The sequence below is a fragment of the Homalodisca vitripennis genome, chromosome 6 (assembly GCF_021130785.1).
Source record: "Homalodisca vitripennis isolate AUS2020 chromosome 6, UT_GWSS_2.1, whole genome shotgun sequence".
Classification (NCBI taxonomy): domain Eukaryota; kingdom Metazoa; phylum Arthropoda; class Insecta; order Hemiptera; family Cicadellidae; genus Homalodisca; species Homalodisca vitripennis.
Window position 1 is genome coordinate 4,923,329 of NC_060212.1, and position 22,348 is coordinate 4,945,676.

The following is a 22,348-nucleotide window of genomic DNA, read 5'->3' on the forward strand; positions in this document are numbered from 1 at the left end:
TTATCTCCTGTCGTTAAACAATTAAGCAATATCTTCAAACGCATCCACATTTGTATAACATTAAATTCGATAAAATATATACATATATATACTTAGTATACAAAGTATCGTATCATTCAGTATTGCTAACATGTCATTTTTATTAGTACATAATTTTAAACACAATGATTCAAACTAAGCGAAATAAATAAAGACAAATTATAGCATGTGACAACGAATTCAATGCTATTTTTTTTAATCTATATATTTTGGACTAAAATGGACATTTAATGTACATTGAAGTAAAAATCAAACTATTGTTATAGATATATTAGGTACTAAACACGACTGATACAGAGACAAAAGAGTAAAATAAAAAGATGTATTTTCATTCAATACAACACATCACAATTTATAGATATAAATAAGAAGTGCATGAAGTAAAATAACAGACATATGTACATTTTATGTTATATTTCTAATAAAATATAAAGTAAAAACAATGCTTGCATGATAAATTGTGAACAAATTAATATGCCGCGGGATGACAAAATTCAGTAAATTAATTGTTATAAAGAACAAAAAACTGTAGTATTGAGTATATTCACGTATAAAATAATATCCACTGTTATAATCTAAAATCACTATTATATATAAAAGTATATCGTTAGATTAGTCAGAGCTGGTTCTAAAGAGTCTCCATTCCAGATGATAAACCAACAACAATTATCGTAGATAGAACAAAAATTAAACATGATAATACAGAGACAAAACGGTAAGATAATAAAAATTACTTTCAAAGTAATCAAGGAACATAACACACAAATATTTATTGATATTATTAAGAAGTAAATTAACTAAAATAATAGACACATGTGTAAATTTTATGTTACATTTCCAATAAAAGATCAAATAAAAACAATGCTTGGATGATAAATTGTGAACGAATTAATATGGCACGGGATGACAAAATTCATTAAATTATTTTGTATAAAGAACAAAAATCAATAGTATTGAGTATATTCATGTATAAAAGAATATCCACTGTTATAATCTAAAATCACTATTATATAAGTATATCGTTGATTAGTCAGAGCTGGTTCTAAAGAGTCTCCATTCCAGATAATAAACCAAAAACGATTATCGTAGATAGAACAAAGATTAAACATGATGATACAGAGACAAAACGGTAAAATAATAAAAACTATTTTCAAAGAAATCAAGGAACATAACACACAAATATTTATTGACATGATTAAGAAGTACATCAACTAAATTAATAGACACATGTGTACATTTTATGTTACATTTCCAATAAAAGATCAAATAAAAACATTGCTTGGATGATAAATTGTAATCGAATTAATATGGCGCGGGATGACAAAATTCAGTAAATTAATTGTTATAAAGAACAAAAAACTGTAGTATTGAGTATATTCACATGTAAAAGAATATCCACTGATATAGTCTAAAATCACTATTATATATAAAGGTATACCGTTGGAATAGTAGGAGCTGGTTCTAAAGAGTCTCCATTCCAGATGATTCCCATTCCCGTAAGATGAGGGATAATGCGAACAAAATTAGTTCTTTCCTGGATCTACCTCTCAGATCACCCCTGGAGATGCATTGAACATCCCTTTTCCTCCTACGTTCTCCAAGTCACATATGACCCATAAATTAGAAATACAGACTAATTAAAATTATTAAAATGACTGTATTAAAATGTAATGGATGATGTGTTTACCAGTGTTTTACCATCATATGTAAAGATACGTAGTTGAGTATTCCTGAAAGTGAGCATACTGTTGCAATGTTTACATTTAAATATGTAAAAACAATAGAAAATGAAAGTGAATGGCTATAATGTATTTAAAATTATCGCCACAAATTACCAAAAGGTGATAATTTTAAGCAAATACTGGTTATGGCATAGACATTTAAAAAGTAACTTGGTATGAGATTCATTAACTTTGTAGCTTTCAAACGAAAACATTTCTCTTGTAAACCATACTTCATCGTCTGATACAAAAGTCTTTACATCCTCCGACAACTGCAGTATATTGCCTGTAATTTTGCAGAATACCTTATCCAACAAGTAATCCTCCAATTGATAATCCGACATGCTTTTACTTAAGTCGATAATTGAATATGGTGCTACCTTTAAAGTACAACAATCGAACTTTGCATGCATTATCCCTTCTTCACAAATCACCATGTTTCTTCCAAACGCTAGAATGCCAGAACAAGTGGTTGACACTTTCACAATCAATTCAGACTTCATATAATTGTATATGTGAACAGAACCCCATATTTTAGCAACAGTAACAAACTGGTCCAATAAAATACATCTAACACGTTGGTAAGGGAAGTCATGACGCACTTGGAAAGGGAGGAACTGTAATCTATTCAGGCTGTAGACACGGAATACGTTGGCAACTACGTTTTTCGCTTCATAGCTCTGAACTAGGACAAAATCTTTTGAATCATTCTCGGATTTGATAATGTTGTAAATACTTTCAACAGCTGGAACAAGTTCGTCTCGGAACTTCACTCGATTTAATTCTGTACCAACATTGAGATCCCATATGTGAAGATCACTGTTGTTTGTTGTAACATAAATAAAAAATGTTCCTGTCAAATAATAAGATTTGATACATTCGTGTACATTATCGTTAGTCAAAATCTTGTCTTTGTCACCAGATAGATACGTCTCAGTCCCACCAACAAAGAAAAAATACCTCATGGGCCACTCGCAGTCACAGGATGACTCACAGTTGTAAACTTCCACGTGATGTGTCTTCACAATCACTGAAAACTTTTCATTGACCATTATAACATCACCTCCATTGAACGAGATACTAAATGGGTTTCCTAATCTTACTGGAACGCTTTTGACGTTCCAGAGTGAAACATCCACTTTGTTATTTAAATCTTGTTGTGTGTTGATGACTAAGTCTTTAGAAACGAAGTTATACATATCACTAAGATTAAAATCCTTGACCGGTATGTCATCTTTGATACAGTTCCATCGCCTCCAGTTTTTTCGCAGGTGAATCTCACGCATGTAACACATCCGCCAGCGACAGACAGGACTCAGCGTGCTGTCCTGTGACTCCGGAGACTCAAACCTAGGGTCCACTCTACTCTCCGCAGTCTCCAGGTACTGTGCCGTGTCCTCGTTGCAGAGTGGCCTCCACAGACTGTCCTGGTTGAAGGCATCCCTCCAGCCAACACTAACGGCAGAACACGCTACCAGCTCGTCGGGTGTCAGGTCCTCTATGATTTTACCCAGTACTTCCAGTGGGAGTGTGTTCATTGCGGTTTCTCCTGAAAATCATAAATTCTCTATATATTACGGAAAATTTTACGGGTTACGTATAGGTTTCTTTGTACTGTTAAAAGGAAACATAACAATGTCTGCAAATACAGATTTATATTATAAAGTATTCTCTGAGGACTTTCTGAAAGTCTCTTTGTAAAGTTTAACAACAACAATTATAGACTACTATTTGATATCTTTACTATAGTCATCTGGTGGGGATGACTTATCTTGAGTAAGACATGGTACAGTTCGGCTCTTAATTTTTGTATTTTACTAAATTTTTGGTGCTAAACTCGTTAATTCCCAACGCAAATCTTACACAATTGTATTGGTTATATTTTTTCCTATTCGTTACAAGCAATATTTTTCCAATTCTTAATCTTTTTGTTCCTATTCTTACGATAAACCGATCATTATTTCATGTTCCGTTCTGTGCCTCATCTAAGATCAGGTTCAAAGGGCAAACCGGTTGTCTTATCTGCAACTGATAAGCCCGTACTCCAGCGCTCGCTCTCCGCTTCTTCTGCATCGAGTCCTACCAAATCGATAATAATAATCTTTATTGCGTCAACAATTATTACATTGCATGCATGCGTCAAGTACATTCATAATAATATACAGTTCCATTGCAGTTATTGCTATTTAATTGTATAACAGAACTGGGGGTTTAATTTTATTCTTGATTTCAATAATTTTCATCCCAGCAACTCAACATGAACTCTTCAACGGAGTAAAACGCCTTTGACACCAGAAGGTGTTTTAATCGAGATTTGAATACCTGTAGTTTAGAATCAATGAGATGTTTTATTCCCTCAGGCAGCTGGTTTATCAGTTTCACACCAACTTAGAAAAATGCACTCGTTCTATGTGGTACAATCCGAAAGTTGTCCCTGCCTCTTGTCTCGTATTGGTGGACGTCACTGCCTTAGATCAACTCGCATTTGAGTCGACAGTATAGAACGACGTCGAGAATATAGAGACAGGGTAAAGTTAACAATCCAAGCTCTCTGAAGGCATCTTTGTACGACTCTCTGAAATTCAATTTGTAAATAATTCTGATAGCTTTCTTTTGAGCTCTAAATACTCTTTCGAATTTGTATTTAGAACAGCTGCCCCACAGTCTCAAACCGTAATACAAATATGGATGAATCAGACCAAATAAAGCAGTTTTCAATACATCAATAGAACAGAATTTTGCAAGGTTACGCAAAACATAAATGCCAGAAGCAACCTTGGAGCAGATGCTGTCAATGTGAAAGTCCCATGTCAGTCCTCGATCAAGGTACACTCCAAGGAACTTAACGGATTCGGCCTCTTCCAAGAGAACATCGTCTATCATTACCGCGGGACGATACTGTTGTGCCTGTCGATGCCGAAGGCAAAAATTTATTGAGTTTGATTTTGAGCTGTTTGTTTTCAGATTGAGTCTTGAGAAATGTTCGATGCATGAATTTAAATCGATAAATGATTTCACTTCAAGATCAGTTTTATATTTCGATGTAATACAGAGTCGTGTCATCAGCATATTGAATCACCTTTCCATTCTGGATTGATGTATTCAACTTGTTGACATAAATAAGGAAGAGAACTGGCCCTAATACTGATCCCTGAGGGACACCATAGGGCATTTTGACCCTATTAGACAGAGCATTCGCAATCCGTACGCATTGTTCTCTATCTTTAAGATACGACGAGAGCCAATCGTACGGCAAACCCCTAATACCACTAGTCCATAACTGGTGGAGCAGTGTCGCATGATGCACACAGTCAAAGGTTTTGGAGAGGTCGAGAAATATGCTCGCAACACGTTCTCTTCTCTCCAGGCCATCGACAACATTATGAATAAGTTCAGTTACGGCATCGATGGTCGATTTGTCTTTCCTAAACCCGAACTTTTCAGGACAGAGAACTTCGAAGCAGTCATGGAATTTTTCAAGCTGATCGAGGAAAGCTTTTTCAAAAACTTTGCTAAGAACTGGGAGGATATAAATTGGACGATAGTTGTTTGAGGTGCAAGGATCATCTTTTTTGTAAACTGGAATCACAGTGGATATCTTCAGTACAGACGGAAAGACACCCTGTGCAAACGAGAGATTGATTAATTTTGTGAGTGGTGTCAAAATATGCTTAAAGCACTTTTTGATTAACCACATAGACATTCCATTAATGTCACAAGACCTCTTAGGTTTGAGATCCTGCATGATACGGGCCACCTCCACCTCACTCACAGGCCGAAGGAACATGGACGAGGCCGATCTAGTCAATAACCCCCCGCATGATTCTGATTCTGATTCAAAGAACTGTCTGTTCCAGCAACAGTTGAAAAGAAATCAACTTTCTTTTCCCGGCAGACGGAGGTGTTGCGATAGGCGACGGCGCGTTTCGGGGCCAGGAGCACTTGGACGCAGGATGGACGCGTGATGTGGGTCGACCATCAGGGCGCTCGGGGTGTGGCGACGAGACTGGCGGACCTTCCTGTGGCGAAGATTCGACTGGCTACACCTATCAGCTAAGACCCTGCTTTTACTTTTAATATTCACAATTATTTTGAATTGTTTTATATTATTAAAATATGTTTTAATATTATTTAAAATACTTGTGTCTTACGTATAGAATAGAAGTAAAAATTTTTATTTATTTTTTATTCGCCGAAGTTGTGTATGTGTGCATTGCATGTATGTCTGTATGTGAATATGTATGTATACCCTTCAGCGAACCACGACATATTTTAGTTCAGTCTCTTACCTCAAAGCTGGAATACAGCCATACTATTGGTTACTAATGATATTTATACTTGATTTGAAATTAATTACATTCGTAATACCTGTTATTTTGTCTTAATAAACAGTTTATATGCATGTTGTATATATGTATGTATACTATATATAGCATACTTAATTAAAATATTTATAATTTATGAACCTATTAGAGATTGTAACTATATGAAACAAAACATTTGCTCGGACATATTAATTCATTACTAGATTAAATATTACTCATTATATATTTGTTTCATGAGCTAATCGCCTTAATTTTTAGTCCAAGTCATTAGAACAGTTTTAAGATCCCCCCCAATTTACTTTTTTTACTTTTTGCTACTATTGAAATTATTTACTTTATTGGAGCGGACCAAGTGAGTAAATGAAAACTATGTCAGTACTACTGGTACCCACGTTTTCATTGTGTGAATGTTTAAATAACAAAAATATTAACGATTTTTACTGTAAAGAATATGTCTTTCTTTATTAAACCGTATGAGTGTGTGTGGTTTGAGTGTGTAACCGAGTCTTGTGCCTGTGTCGCGTGTCGCTCCGCCTCGTCGTGGTCTTGTCACGGCTAGCCGTGCGGGTCCTGACGCGCCCGCCCGTGCTCGACGCGGTGCCTCTGCTCACCTCCTCTACACCATGCTCTCCGCCAATCACTGTCATCTTTCCGTTCTATTCTTAAATTGGCTCACGTCAACGCTCAGTCCCTCTTAATATCATTTTAGTCTCTGAAACTTGGCTTAAATCCCAAATAACTGACAAGAGCGTTGAGCTTCACGGATACAATATTTATAGAAACGATCGCACTTCGAAGGGAGGCGGTGGAGTGGCCGCTTATGTAAAATCTCATCTTCCTGTATCTGTCCTTTACTCTTCCGATAACTCCAGGTTAGGGTGTCCTGAGTACATGATTATCGATATTAGTTGTAATGGGATACACGTTCTAGTGGCTGTGTGCTATAAGGCACCTGGCCTGGATTATCATGTGGAATTCGAACACTCACTTATCAATTTTATGGCCCCTTACCGACATTGTCATTGTAATGGGGGACTTTAACTGAAATTTACTGGGACCTGATAACTACAACAAGACCAACTTGACTAACCTCTTGCGTTGCTGTAATTTAACTATGCTTCCACTAAATGCCACTCACCACACAACTACTGCCGACACATTGCTAGATGTTATGGCGGTTACTGACCCGGATCGCGTTGTGGATCATGGACAATACCCTACCCCTGGCCTTTCTCGACATGACTCATCTTCTGTGTTTACAGACTATCTATTCCTAAGGCGAGCCCCAAATTCTTATCCTTCAGAAGTTACAAATATTATATTGATTCAGATGCTCTTCTCAATGATGCGTGGGCTTTACCTTAGAATGAGGTAATTCTAGCCCCTACTGTTCATCTTATGGTCAATAAATTTAGCTCTTTTGTTTCTTCATTTTGTGACCAGCACGCTCCACTGCTGATAAGGAGGGTTAATAGGCGGCCAGCTCCCTGGATCACAGATGATATACGTAATTTGCAGGCTCAAAGAGATTCTGCATTTCATAAAGCAAAACGTACTGTCACCTGCTGATTGGCTTATACATAAAAGACTAAGGAACAGAGCCAAGCAACAATTTCGCAATGCCAAAATAAGATTTTACTATGTACAATTTTCTGTTCAACAATCAACAAAATCGCTATGGAAAAAAGTAAAAGAGCTTGGCGTAGGTAAAGTTAACTCTGATAAGCCTATCTCAATTGATCTAAATATAATCAATAACTACTTTATGGATATCCCTATTGATCTATCCGGGGCCCGTGATTATACCAATGAGTTGAGTGTTGTTCCACTTAATCGTGCCCGGCATCAGTTCTCTTTTGCTAGTGTGACTGAGACTGACGTTATGAGTGCGATCTTGAGAATTTCTAGTAACGCGGTTGGAGCCAATAAAATACTTATGAAATTCTTAAGATATATTCTTCCCGTAGTCGTTCCTATAATTACAAATATTTTTAACAGATCTCTTTCTTCTTCAATATTTCCGTCTGTTGGAAAACTCGCTATTGTTTGCCCACTTCAAAAATTTTCATGTACTGGTGACCCCTCAGATTTCAGACCTATTAGCATTCTATCAGCTTTATCTATATGCCTTGAGAGAGTGGTGCATCAGCAAGTATGTTTCTTTCTAGAACCCAATAAAATGTTGTCCAACTTTTAATCAGGATTTCGTACTAATCACAGTACAACCAGTGCTTTTTTTAAAAATCTCTGAACATATACGTTCGGCAATGGACGAAAGGCTTGTTACCATTTAAACGCTTTTTGATTTTTCTAAGGCTTTCGACTGCGTTTACCACCCATTGCTTCTCTTGAAATTGTCTAAAATCGGATTCTCTGATGTCTGTGTGGAGTGGTTTGGGTCGTATCTGTCAGATCGTCAGCAGTGTGTTAGGTCCAACGACAAAGACTCCTACTAGAAACCTGTGAATCGAGGGGTGCCACAGAGCTCTGTCCTTGGCCCTCTTCTTTTTTCAATTTACATCGATGATTTGACTGATATGACCAAACACTCATTTTTTCACCTGTATGCCGACGATTTTCAAATTTACAGCCACTTTTCCGTTTCAAACTATCCAAACATTGTTGCTGATATGAACACTGATATTGACGCTATTGCAACGTGGGCCTTCAAACACGGACTGAAACTTAACGAAAGCAAGACTCAAACTATTCTTATAGGAATTTCCAGACTTCTGAGCGCTATCGACTTGAACAACTCTCCTACACTCATATTGAACGGTCGTCCTCTTTCATACAGTGACAAGGTCAAAAATCTTGGACTGACTATTACAAAAACTCTTAGTTGATAATGCAACTGAGACTTGTGGCAGGGTATTTGCTGGTACTCAAAGTTTTAAGCAATTTGCTACATACTTACCCTTGAATTTGAAAGTAATGCTAGTGAAGACCCTGATTTTCTGCCATTTCAATTACTGTAGCGAAGTTATAAATCACATGACGGTTGAGCTTTCCGACAGATTACAACGTGCTCAAAATTATTGTGTTCGCTTTATCTTGAACCTTCGACGATATGACCATATAACACCCTTCATCAATAGTTACATCTGTTAAAGTCGAATCTACTCCGTCAGTTCCACATCCTTAGCATGTTACATTCTATTTTGTATAACGATTATTCCCTTTCCTATCTGTCTGAATGCTTTTCTTTCATTTCTGAAACAAGCAATTGGAATACTTGATGTGGAGCCTCTCTGTTATCTATTCATGTTCATAGATCCTCCATTTACAGTAAATCATTGACAGTCTCTGCTTGTCGACTCTGGAATAATCTCCCGGATCATATCAGAAGTATTCGTAGTCGGGAACGGTTTCGGGGGGTGCTTAGGGACCATATGTTTTGGACCTCGTCGGGTTGTTGATATCTGGCATAGTGTATGAGACGATGGCTTTGTAGGAATGGTGATGAATAAATGTTTGTTAATTTCCTTGTAAGTTTTATTCTATTTATTTATTTTTAGTTTCATAGAGAACCTTTATTTCATTTTATTACTTTATATAGAGATTATAATTTTTGAATGTAAAATAGTAAATAGTAAGCTGTATTGTGGCTCTTGTTTTACAGTAATAGTATAGTTTGTTAATTTATGGTTAGGTGTAAGAGAGGACTTAATAGTCCTAACCTCGCGAATTGATTTTTTTACGTTGTATTCAATAAAGACATTTTTCATTTCATTTCATTTGTGGTTCCGCTCAATTCGTGGAACTCTTTTAATCTATTCCTAAGCCGTGCATATAGTTAAGGACTTTCGTGTCACTATCAGTAGAGATCTAACTATGGCCGCCCCTCTTAAACATTCATTCCAGAAGGGAGACACTGGTGAGATTTCATTTATAGGCTGACCTTGGATCCTACATGACCTTGGAAGTAAAGCTTAAGGTTCGTTATAATCTATGGTTGTAGCTACAGAAAACTAATTCAACTTACATAGTGTTGTTAGGTAGAACGAAAAATAAAAATAGTGAAATACGTCGGTGGAGGCAAGAGGAACATCAACACTGAATACCCTGGAGGTTCGTGGACATAGTAAATCAACCACCATAGCATTGTGATAACATATTTTAATCAAGTTAAGCGATGGAGTTCTTATGTCTCTTTAACGTAAAATTCCTCCATTGGGGAAGTAATACGAAAAGTTCTTGAAATCGGGATCTTTAGACACTTCCAATTACAATGAACATTATTGTAAATATTTACCCAGTTCTAGTTGCGGAGCGCTCGAAATTCCATAGGTAACAAAAAACATTTATATTGTCACTGTTTCCGTATAAATTTAGAACGGCCAGGGCTCAGAGGATAAAATACCAACAGAGGAGGCATTGGTTACAATTATTTTAAAGCAAAAACCGTCCATAATCTAATAACTCTCTTGTAGATATGATCATTCTTCATCGCATAGCTACCATTTAATTGCAAAAGTTCTTACTGAATACTTGAAAACCACGAAAGGTGTTTAAAAACATTGACAACATTGGCCTAATATAGGATGGACTACAATACCTTGAAATATGTAAGTTAATGCTCTTTGTAGAAATCATCATCATCATCAACATGTACTGAATTTAATTACGATGCTCTCTGACCTGGAGTTCTAGGGGACTTTCATTTTTGCGAGAAAAGTCATCAAGCTTTAGCTTTGTAGTCCAAATATTGTAAAATACATCCACCAATACAAAACAATCCCGTTTCACTGTATCAGTTGCAACCAGAGTAACGTCAGGAAATTCCCCAATTATAAAAATTAATAGCAAATATACATAAATGAACATCACTAACATCGCATAGCCTCCTTTGAAATCCCAGGAAAGAAATGCTTTGATATTTCGAGTACTAATGATTTACTTCATATGTGCTAAACTAAAACGATTATATTATAAATATTCCGACGTCAAAAATGGGCCCGGCTGGTTTATAAATACTCAAACACAACTGTGGGAAAATCAGAAATAATATGGTATTATTTATATGAAATGAAAGAAATGAAATGCCATAAGTTATAGTGTAATATTCACTAACTAAATCAAAAACTTTGTGTGCCCCAGACGGAATGTTCCTATATTACGTGTCCTGCGGGTAGAGAATCTTATTTACTTTTTAGGCTCATCAGCTCTTCACAGTGCCTTTTGTGTTGAAGGTGTACAGAACGTTGGATTTTAGGCATATCACATCACTATGACTATCAACTAAGGATAAAATCTAGAAAGTCAGTGGTATAATGAACATTACGCAAAATGTCCCTAACAACAAACGGCACGGGTTTAAAGTACTTTAATTTTATTTTTTATAATTTTTTCATTGAATTTGATGTAGTATGTACCGTAACGACCCTTATTTGTCCCCGTCCTTAATTCTCGCCCTTTCTATTAGAATCCCTGTTTGCCAGAGTTCGGATTCCCTTATTGCCTTTGACCTTTTTATTTTCCGCCTTCCGCTATTACCGACGTCCCGTTGTTCCTAGCCTATCTTATCTTAGCGTCTCCTCCCACGGCCCTACGTCTAGCTCTAAACCCTTCGTTTTCTTTCCGCCAATAAATCCTTATTTCCAATACACCTAAAACATCTCCTTCACTCCCGTCCTCTCCGTAAACAACCAGCGTCGTCCCAATTACCCCTACTTCTACGTACCTCTTTTATCCTGACCTTTGCTCGCACCCTAGCGGTTGTCCATGTATCCGCTTACCATTATACATTTCCTGTCCTCGTGTCCTACTATTCCGCTTTAGGCGTCGCCTTCAGGTAGTCGGCGTCGTCCTATATACACTTCCTCTTACAATTCCCTCGTCCTTCGCTTTCCGACGTTACATTATGCCCTGTCCTATTTTCCCACGTTCAGTCCGGCCTCTCCTTCACTTGACCCTTCCCTGTGCCGCCGATGAAACTTCTCGTTACCATATCGCCTTCCGCTTCTTTCCCCATAAACCTTACCTTCTCCTAAGCAGCCCTACACGCCCACCTAATTCCTACATCCCATACATCCTGCAGCGCCGCTTTACACAAGTCGGCACATTTTCCCTTATGACGACGGACCCCTAACGAACCCATCCCTACAATAAAGAATACGGTCGATTATTCAGAAACAGCAGCGTCGCCATTTCAAACAGGTTGGAACAAGCAGACCATATAGCCCTACGGATGTTGCCGGCACCGCAGCTAAAAGCAGACTGACAATATTGGGGGGTTCTGCGCATGCCCCCAAGGCCGCTATACAAGGGAGACAATCACAGGCGCAGCTCTCACTCGTTCTTGGGAGTTCGCCACAGGTACAGCTCTTTCGTTCCTGGGATACCTCCACAAGAAGTTCTCCGTTCCTCAGAAACCGACCACGCTTCGCGACTATCAGGTAAGAAAATCACCCTGCGCTAGAGCAATCCAAGCGGAACTTTTCGTCCTGCGCTACAGTAATCCGAGCGCCTCTATCCTCTCGCCCGCTAGAGCAATCCAAATCAAATCAAATCTTTAATTACTCGCAACAATTTCTTCACATTGTATGGCAAACGTCATAATTATTTCTAAATTTTAAACTCTCATACCACACTACTACCACATTCAAACCTCCTTATTTTTTCATACATTCCAGTCTCATGCATCCTTCGCCAATCTCAACCCACTTCCAGCGCTGGAATCAGTTATCGAATTGGGCGGTCTCCCAGTTAAACGCCAGAAACTCTTCAACGCTGTAGAATGCCTTTGACACCAGAAAACGCTTAAGACGAGCTTTTGACGCCTTGGGCGTTTAGGCGTTTATCACAGAATTTGGCAATTTGTTGATGAAATGAACACCTGCCTGCGACGGCAAGTGCTCATAAACCACCGTTCTGTGTCTCCCAGTTCGGTAGTTATCTCTGCCTCTAGTCCCATACCCGTGTATGTCCTGGTTAGGGCACATTTAGACAAACAGAACAAAGATGTTCCTAAAATGTAGAGACTGGGCAAAGTCAACAGTTGTAAATTTTCTGAATGCTGTCCTGCACGACTCTCTCAAATTCAACTTTACGATAATACGAGTCGCTTTTTTGTAATTTGAACACCCTCAGGAAATTATTGCCTGCACAGGCCCCCCCCCCACATCACTACCTTATAGGAAAGGTGAGAGTGAATTAGCCCATAATATGCCGCAATTAATACCTGACTGGGGCAATACCGGGCCTAGGACTTCAAAACATATATTCCTGAGGACAGTTTGGAACACACATGGTCAATGTGGTTATTCCATGTCAATCCTCGATCGAGGAGTATTCCAAGGAATTTTGCGGAGTAGACTTCATCCAATATGGAAGCTGCCAACATGACAGATGACCCACATTGGGAGTCCACTGGGCGCAGTGCGAAATTTAGCACTTTGGATTTCGAAGAATTCGTTTGAAGGTTGAGGCTATTGAAATGTTGAACACAATTGTTGATATCGACAAAGGTTTGTAGTTCCAAACCTTCTTGTGAGTTATCTCTGAAACAGAGAGTCGTGTCATCAGCATACTGCACGATTTTACCATGCCACAGCGATAAATGTACGTCGTTGACATACAACAGGAAAAGGATTGGGCTGAGTATAGAGCCTTGGGGAACTCCATAACTCAGTTGCATTGGTTTGCTAAATTGGTTTGAGATCTGAACCACTTGAGCTCTCTGACTTAAAAATGATTTAAGCCATTAGAGCGGCTCGCCTCTGATGCCATTAGATTGTAGTCTGTCAAGCAGTATTTCATGGTCAACGCAGTCGAATGCTTTAGAAAGGTCAAGGAACACACTTAATGTGTGATCCTGACGTTCCAGCCCCTGTACAACCACATCAACCAGACTCACCACTGCATCTATTGTTTTTGAGTTATTTTTCCTAGATCCAAATTGGTGTTCAGAAAGCTGGTTGTTTTTATTTAAGAAATAAAGCATTCTCGCTAGAAAAAGTTTTTAAAATATTTTGCTTAAGATAGGCAAAATTGAGACGGGCCGATAGTTATTTATTGAACAGGGGTTTTCTTTCTTGAAAATTGGATGCACTTTTGCAATTTTTAGGAGTGAGGGAAAAACTCCTGAGTTAAAAGACAAATTGACTAATTGAGTCAGTGGTTTTACAATATGCCTTGAGCATTTTTTTATTAACCACATGGCTCTCAATACTAGATAATTTGATTTTTTGGCTGGGAGTTCTTGAATAATTCTATCGAGCTCTTCCTCAACTACGGGAGTCAGAGCTATTGAGGCTATTGGACTCTGTCTACTTACTACTATTGTCAAATTACTATTGTCCATACTCCTCCTCATACCCTACTTCGAGCCTGGGCTGTGATGATATCGAGCGTTCGTATTGAGTCCACTTAGGTTTACTCTACTCTTAATCTGAGCCTTTTGTTTCACCATTCTAACTACCTTCTACCGACCCCTGGAATACTCTACCCTATTTCACGACCGAGGCCTTTTGGGTCAGTTACGATACGTTACGCTGAAAATGTCGTCACAGTAAAATTTAGTATGGTGAATAAATATGAAGATGTTAGCAGTTAGTCGTACTCACATGACTTTAAGACATCTTCTGTTAAGGCAGGAAACATAGAAGACAATGCTTCCATCATTCTACCAGGAATTGTACAAATTTAAAGTAATTTTATAGAGAAACTTGTCTTTAGATCAACAGTCATAAGACCATACATAACAATGTAAATAAAAATATGGTATCTTTAACTTCATGTAAAAGTAATTTCTTCAAGTAAAATTTTGATTTGACACGAATTTCTCTTTAGAAAAGTTATAGTGAATAGACGAGACTCAGCAATAAAAAAACCCGATTAAAAAGTGGATACGTCACATGGATAAACCAATTCATTCGCAGATGCTAGTGAGTAGATACTACAATCTTGTAGTAAAAAAAAACAGCAAAACTCCAGGAATCACGTTACGTTTTACAGTTAGCCCGATATACTATACATTGTTTCCAATAATTGTGACATTAAATATGTGACGTTAAAAAATCTTGCACCTCATGACGTTAACGCAAAAGCCAGGCGTTTCAAGATATAGTATTATTCCAAGCGATGTATGGACGAAACCCCGGTCTCCTCAGCGGCACAGCTAACATGGCATGGCGGAAAATCGCGTGTCAGACCTTATCGTGTTACTTGGAAGCACATCGTCATCCCTACCGTCGTGTACAGAATGGACAAAACACCGGTCCCTTTAGTGGCACAGCTAACGTGGCTTGGCGGGAAATCGCGCGTCAGATCTTATCGTGTTACTTGGAAGCACATGGTCATCCCTACCGTCGTGTACAGAATGGACAAAACACCGGTCCCTTTAGTGGCACAGCTAACGTGGCTTGGCGGGAAATCGAGCGTCACATCGTATCGTGTTACTTGGAAGCACATCGTCATCCCTACCGTCTTGTTTTAGTCCGACTTTCACTGACGCACAGCAGTCATGTCGATATACGTCAGCAGATGTTTTTAAAACTGTAAAAGTACATAAAAGTTAGCCCTATTGAAATAAAAACATTCTGGTACTTTATTCAATTTCGTAAAATAACAAACAAACGTACAATTTTTTTACTTAATTTCTCAAACCGTTGCACGGATAATAATATTCATGAACACAACAAAAAAAAAAGAGACAGAAGCGACAACTAAGCAAGATAGTATTATAAATAATATAAATTATTTGTTTTGGCCTATTAAATAACGGTAAAAATTTGCGCAGTTTTTACGAGACACTCTGTTTAGAGACGCAAAAAAGAATATGTCGGCAAAAACTCAAATGATGTACTATAGTGATTGTTAAATAACTAAGATAATATTTTATGTTTTTGCTTATTTTAATAAAATGGTAAATTTTTTTCAGTTATTGCGGGACATACTGTACATGAAGTACTTAAAACATCTATGTTATTAACAACAGTGACTAATTTTGCAAACCATCGCAAACCTAAAAGAAAACAAAATTTTATGACAATAAGTTAAACTATAAAATAAACCTATTGATTTGCCAATTTCTTCGTGCTTTGTGTATTTACGGGTACTTTGTTTTAATGGCACTGCCGTTACTAATTTACCCACTACTTTAATTGGTTTTTACCCGTTGAGTACTAACGCAGTACGCTAAGTTCAACTTTAACAGTTTCGAAACATTACCATCCTTTGTAGACGGTTTCTGCAAATGAACAAATCTAGCAACGTTGAGAGAATATGCAAGTGTAGAACGCTGAATAGAACTGTTTCTTCTCCACAGTTGCGATCCGTCGTTTTGTGAAACAGTTGCGGCGTAACGGTTCTTTGCCACCGTTGTCTGGCTGCAACCGAAACTATCGTAACTGTTAAGGAGGTTCCCGGTTTTAATGTGCCGATTAGTGTCGACAGCAAATAAGTTATTTTGAAAAACATTAAACGACAAGTCACTAACTATTTAATTCACAGCGACTTCAATAATATTTAGTTAATTATAAGGCACTTGTTATTAAGGCAATTATTTTGAGTGACAACACTGTTCAGATTACACTAGTTGCTGCAGAAGTTCTTTGACGAGCAACATAATATTAACAGTTAACAGTCTACCTCTTCCTTCATAAATTTATAAACGTTACTCACGATTCCGCGAGACTGACTATTCTCCGACTTTAAATCACCAGACATCAGTAAAAACAAACCAAACCACTACACTCAGCACAACCACCAAACAGATTGATTGAGAGAGTCAGATAAGTTATTAGCGTCAATACGATTCCGAGAAGGAGACTATCGCCTCCTAATGATGAGTCATAGGAAATGTTCAGAGACGGAGTGTATACGTCTACCGCGCCACCCCTCACGACAATACCCGCACTTAAGTCCTCGCTTTGTATGTCGCGCCAGCCCTATGTCTAGTTCACACACATCTTATCGTGGATTGGCAACGTGGCGCCGTACATTGTGAATAACAGTCACGGCCTGATGTAGCGCATGCGCATAATCTTTTATTCAATTGTTCCAGGGTTATTGGAATATACTACGAAATACAAAGAACTAAATGTAAAAATGATTGGTACCATTTGAACACCGGAGTATTTACTCTTTTGGAATAACACTGTGAAATCTATGTCGAGTGAAGAAGCCATAATTTCCCTGATATTGAAAACTGTCTCAAAATAAAGAAAACATGGCATATTCTACAATATTTCCGTTAAAATTAAATAAAGTATAGATATGGATATTCGATTCGATTGTGGTAGTGGCCGCTTATTATACTGCTGTCCGAAGTTATAGTTACGTTAGCTTTGCTTATTTATTAAATATATGTTACTTGTTAACACTATTAATTGGTTTGTTATAAGTTTTATTCAATTTGTATGCATTGTTTTCAACTTTATTTTTACCACACTAAAAATGAGATCGCGTTATTAACCTATTGCTATTGACTTTCTGAAAAAATAAAAGGTTTTAGGTTATTAAAATGACAAGTAATGAATTTTAGAACATTCAAAGTGGAACTAACTTTCTTGCAAAATAGCAGAAAGTTATGGTCAGGTGAATTTACAATATTTGTATTTTTTTCAAGTTGCATTTTTCTACAACCCAGCAATGGCTGGAGACATTCGTAATCATACCAGTTAGAATTTAATTTTTTACTGATAGTTACAAAGTCTAGGGATATGTATTGTACGTCGCATCCAGCGCTGATGGCTGGAGGCACTTATGTCACACTTATATGAAATTTTATTCTTAAAAGGTCAACCTCCCCAATTTCAAAATTATAGTTAATCTACGCATCCAAAGATCGTGTAAAGGATGACGTCAGCAGCAACCAATAAGAGGTTGTCTTACAATCATCACATGACCACATGATGCCCGTACAACAACAAAATACTACTCCGCACAAGAAAAGTAGCTCCTCAATTTATGTTCTATATTTTTGTTATTTGTCATTTCCGCCCATAGAAACCTTTAATTGTTTTGTTCTGGAGGTCGATAGCAATAGGTTAATAACAGAAAATCCGTATTTGCTGGGCCGGTAGTTAACTTAACTATTACACATAACTATAAAATGTGTTGAAAATAAAAGAATTTACATAGAAACAATTTAATTGAAATCAGACAAATGATTAAATAAATAGATGATGTCTAAAGTGGGAGAGGTGTACGGTAAAATATGCCATCCTTTATTTAAAATACCTAGGCAAACACCAGGAAAATTCGTAAACATCTCAGCTAGATTATTACATATACACCCACAAACAATACTGCCTAAAATTACAAATATAAAAATTTTGGTTTGATTAAGAAAGTGTACTAGATAGCTAACAAGTAGGAAGTATGGTCACACATGATCTCCACCTTGCCATGAGTGCCGACGTGAAATTGGCCATAGATTCCATAAAAAGAATGAGTACCCGGACTTAGTTCCTTACTGCACATCCTAAACTAGTTCATCAACTTAAACCATAGAAAATGTATATTATTTTAATAACAAAAATAGGCGAACCCTAAGAATGAGGTTTATATTGTAGTATAGTAGACCATATAATTACAGCTTACAGAAAGTTTTATCAACGTCGGCTTGTACGTTTTTGAGGTAAAGCCATCCATATATTAGATTTTACAACACGTAACCTGTAAAATCAGTGTGACTCCAAAAATAGACGGAGCCTAAGAATGTGGGTTTTATAAAAATCAGCTTGTACATTTTTGAGGTATGGCCATCCATATGTTTTTCCAGTATTCGATATGTAAAATCAATGTATCTCCAAAAACAGACACGGCCTATGAATGAGGCTTACATTGTAGTATAGTAGACTGTGTTTTAAATGTGTACAAAAACCTTTATCAAAATCGTCTTGTACGTTTTTGAGGTACAGCAATCGAGTAGGGTACGATAAGCGGACTCGGTTTTTTATATCGAAATAGCCAAACAATATTACTTAATCTTAACCACCGATATAATCAATCGATATTGATTAATTATTTTGAACAAATAACTTAAATAATCTATATCAACAGCTGAAAACACTTTCAAATAATACAAGTAAGGTAATATTTCAATTTTACATATAAGTAACATTTGATTATTAAAAATGGCAGTCAATTTTAGAAAACTACACGACATTGCTTTGAAAGATGATACGACATGTTTTACGTAGCTTCAACATGTTGGACGGGTAGGGTACGATAAGCAGACCCGGTTTTTTATATCGAAGAATGTAATAATCAATACCTAATATTCGCATCTCAAATCCTAGACTATTAATCGATATATAGTATCTATAGTTCTCAATAACAATCATATGTTTTAAATAAAAATATGAGTCTAATATTTACAGTGATCAAACAAATTATTCTAACTAAAATTAGGAAAACTGAAGACGACCATATTTGCTCCTCAAACAGTTACAGTTGTTTCTTTCCCACAAATTTCACATAATGGGTTTTTCCGCACGAGTCCAATATGTTGAAGTCAAAAACATGTCTTATCATCTTCCAAAGCAATGTCGCGTAGTTTTCTAAAATTGACTGTCATTTTTAATACTCAAATGTTATTTATGTAAAATTGAAATGTTACATTAAGAGTATTATTCGAAAGTGTTTATAGCTATTGATATAGATTATTAATTAATCATTAAAAATAATTAATCAGTATTGATTGATTATATCGATGGTTATGATTAAGTAATATCATTTGCCAATTTCAATATAAAAAACCAGGTCCGCTTATCGTACCCTACCCTGTTGGACTCGTACCAAAAAATCTATTAAGTAAAATTTGTGGGAAAGAACAACTGTAACTGTGAGAGGAGCAAATATGGTCGTCTTCAGTTTTCCTAATTTTGCTTATAATAATTTTTTTCATCACTGTAAATATTAAATCCATATTTTTATTTAAAACATATGATTGTTAATGAGGACTATAGATACTTTTATATTGATTGATTTTATAGGATTTGAGATGTGAATATTAGGTATCGATGATTATATTCTTCAATATAATAAACCGGGTCTGCTTATTGTACCCTACCCCCGCCATTAATTTTTCCCCCAGTATATGACATGTAAAATTGATATAACTTACCAAAAATAGGTGCGGCCTAAGAATGAGGTAGGTAATATAATACAGTATACAAGGTTTGAATGCGTATAGAATATTTTATTGAAATTTGCAGCTACTTTTTTGAGGTAGGCCTACGGTCATTTATGGATTTGTTTTTTCTTCATTAGGCCAAAGAAATTAAGTACAGTTTGTTCATCAAAAGCGGATTTTTAGTTTTAGAATGCCCCTTCAGTAGATTCTATTGATTGTTTTGTATTTGTTCATTTTGTTTAATTAAATTTAGTTTTGTTAACTGAACTGGTTCAGGAACTAGGTTAATATTAGTTAAAGAACTTGGTCAGGAGTAGTTCATGAACCAGGTTAGGATTCGTGTCAGAGGATTAGCTCTTCTATCTACGGAATCTATGGCCGGTTTCAAACTGCTGGTGTGAGTGAGGTTATGTGGGAGTGTGAGAATAAAACTACCTAAGTGGGGTTTTCCTTAATCAATTGATTATACAATTTGAAATTTAATAAAGTGTTACTATCTATAGTTATACATACCGCACTTGAAGATTTCCACTCCGACTTTATAGATGACAACAGACAACAGCACCGATGAGAAAGATCACTTATTTGTTATACTTCAGTAAGTTTACACTCAAATGTTCCAAAGATAACCAAACCGAAGTGCAATGTGAAATGAATGTGGAAATTCTTCAAACGCTAAGAACGTATTACTCAAACAAACCCACCTACTACAATTACAATACTGCCTATTGGATCAACAACGTAAACAAAAGACTGTCATGTACATAGTATATGGTGGCGTGGTGGTGGGGCGGAGCCTGTAAGGAGGATGACTCACTCCAAAGTTTCAGAGTTGCCAACTATGCCGCCGGAAATTTTGGAGTGAAAAAATAAATATCGTATAAGTGTATTGAATAATAGCTGTATGACAATATTTCGCTCTTTACGCTATAAGCATAATTTGTGAATGTAATTTATAAAAATTTTACTTAGCACTATTAAATTTTTGAAATATATATTATGTTATTGTCAAGTAATAATAATAATTAAAGTAAATAATGAATTATAGCATTATAATAACAAATATAAATATAATATTTGTTGACATTATTTTGATTACGGTACGATTATATCCAAAGCAGTTATTAGTGAGTTGGCTGATTTCTTACTTGTGATTAATGGATCCATAATATTCATCGGAGTGAATGTGAATTAATTTGATAAAAGATAACCAAGAAGTAATAGGTTATAATAATTTAATGACGGTTTCTTATACTTTTTAAACATACGTACTAGAAGTGTTGTAAACTCGTAAACTTGTATGAACCATATTTTTATTAGAAATAGGGTTTTAAATATGTATTCGGAATTGTCCGATGTGATATTGGTTTAAAGGATTATTGTCTATTAGGACTTGTAATACTAGGTAAAGAAAATAGAGAAAGTAGTGACTTGAGTACAAAATATATTGAAAGTTGTGAATTAAAAATTGATTATAATTTAGTTAAGGAGGGATTAGCTTTAGTAAAATTGTCTGGTTGTTTATCGACTGATGATGTTAATATAAGTTATTATGACTTTCATACAATTTGATCAGATATAGTAAGGTCATGTAGATGTATTAATGAAAAGGGAAAATTGAAGAAAGCTAAACGGATTAGTCCATGGATAACGAAAGATCTCTTACGTAAGATTAAAACTAGGAAAAAACTTATAGAAAAGACCTTATGAAGATGTTTTAAAGAATTATTACTATATATATATATATATATATATATATATATATATATATATTGTAAAAACTGAAAAACAACTATTAGGCAAGTAGACTAATTCATTGTGGCAACGACATTTCTAATCAATGGAAGGTTATAAACGAAATTACAGGAAGAAGGAGGAACCAATACGTAAATAAAATTATTGTGGATATTGGGTTTACGGTTGTCGATGCGAGGACGGTCGTAGAGCTTATCAATAATTATCTTATCAGTAGCCTTACAGCTGTTACTGGCACCGCAGCCCGGCACTTCCTACCAACGAATTATAATAATGGAACGCGCTCTGGGCCGGAGAAACCGAACGAAATCCTGGGCTGCATTCCGAGTCTGCAGGTGCTGGAAATGGGCAAAAACTCACTCCGCCCATATGGCAGGCATTATAGTAATGATCTAACATCACTTTATAACGCCTTCTAGACT

At 36.4% G+C, this 22,348-nt stretch overlaps 1 protein-coding gene across 1 annotated transcript; it reads right to left on the bottom strand.

The window, feature by feature from the left end:
• Window positions 1–434: 434 nt before the first annotated feature.
• On the bottom strand, window positions 435–20,979 carry LOC124364082. The gene is made up of 2 exons (XM_046819264.1): window positions 20,685–20,979; window positions 435–3,309 (listed from the first exon to the last, which is right to left on the bottom strand). Exon 2 carries the CDS (start codon window positions 3,296–3,298, stop codon window positions 1,871–1,873), a length of 1,428 nt encoding a protein of 475 aa, XP_046675220.1. The 5' UTR covers window positions 3,299–3,309; window positions 20,685–20,979; the 3' UTR covers window positions 435–1,870.
• Window positions 20,980–22,348: the final 1,369 nt, after the last annotated feature.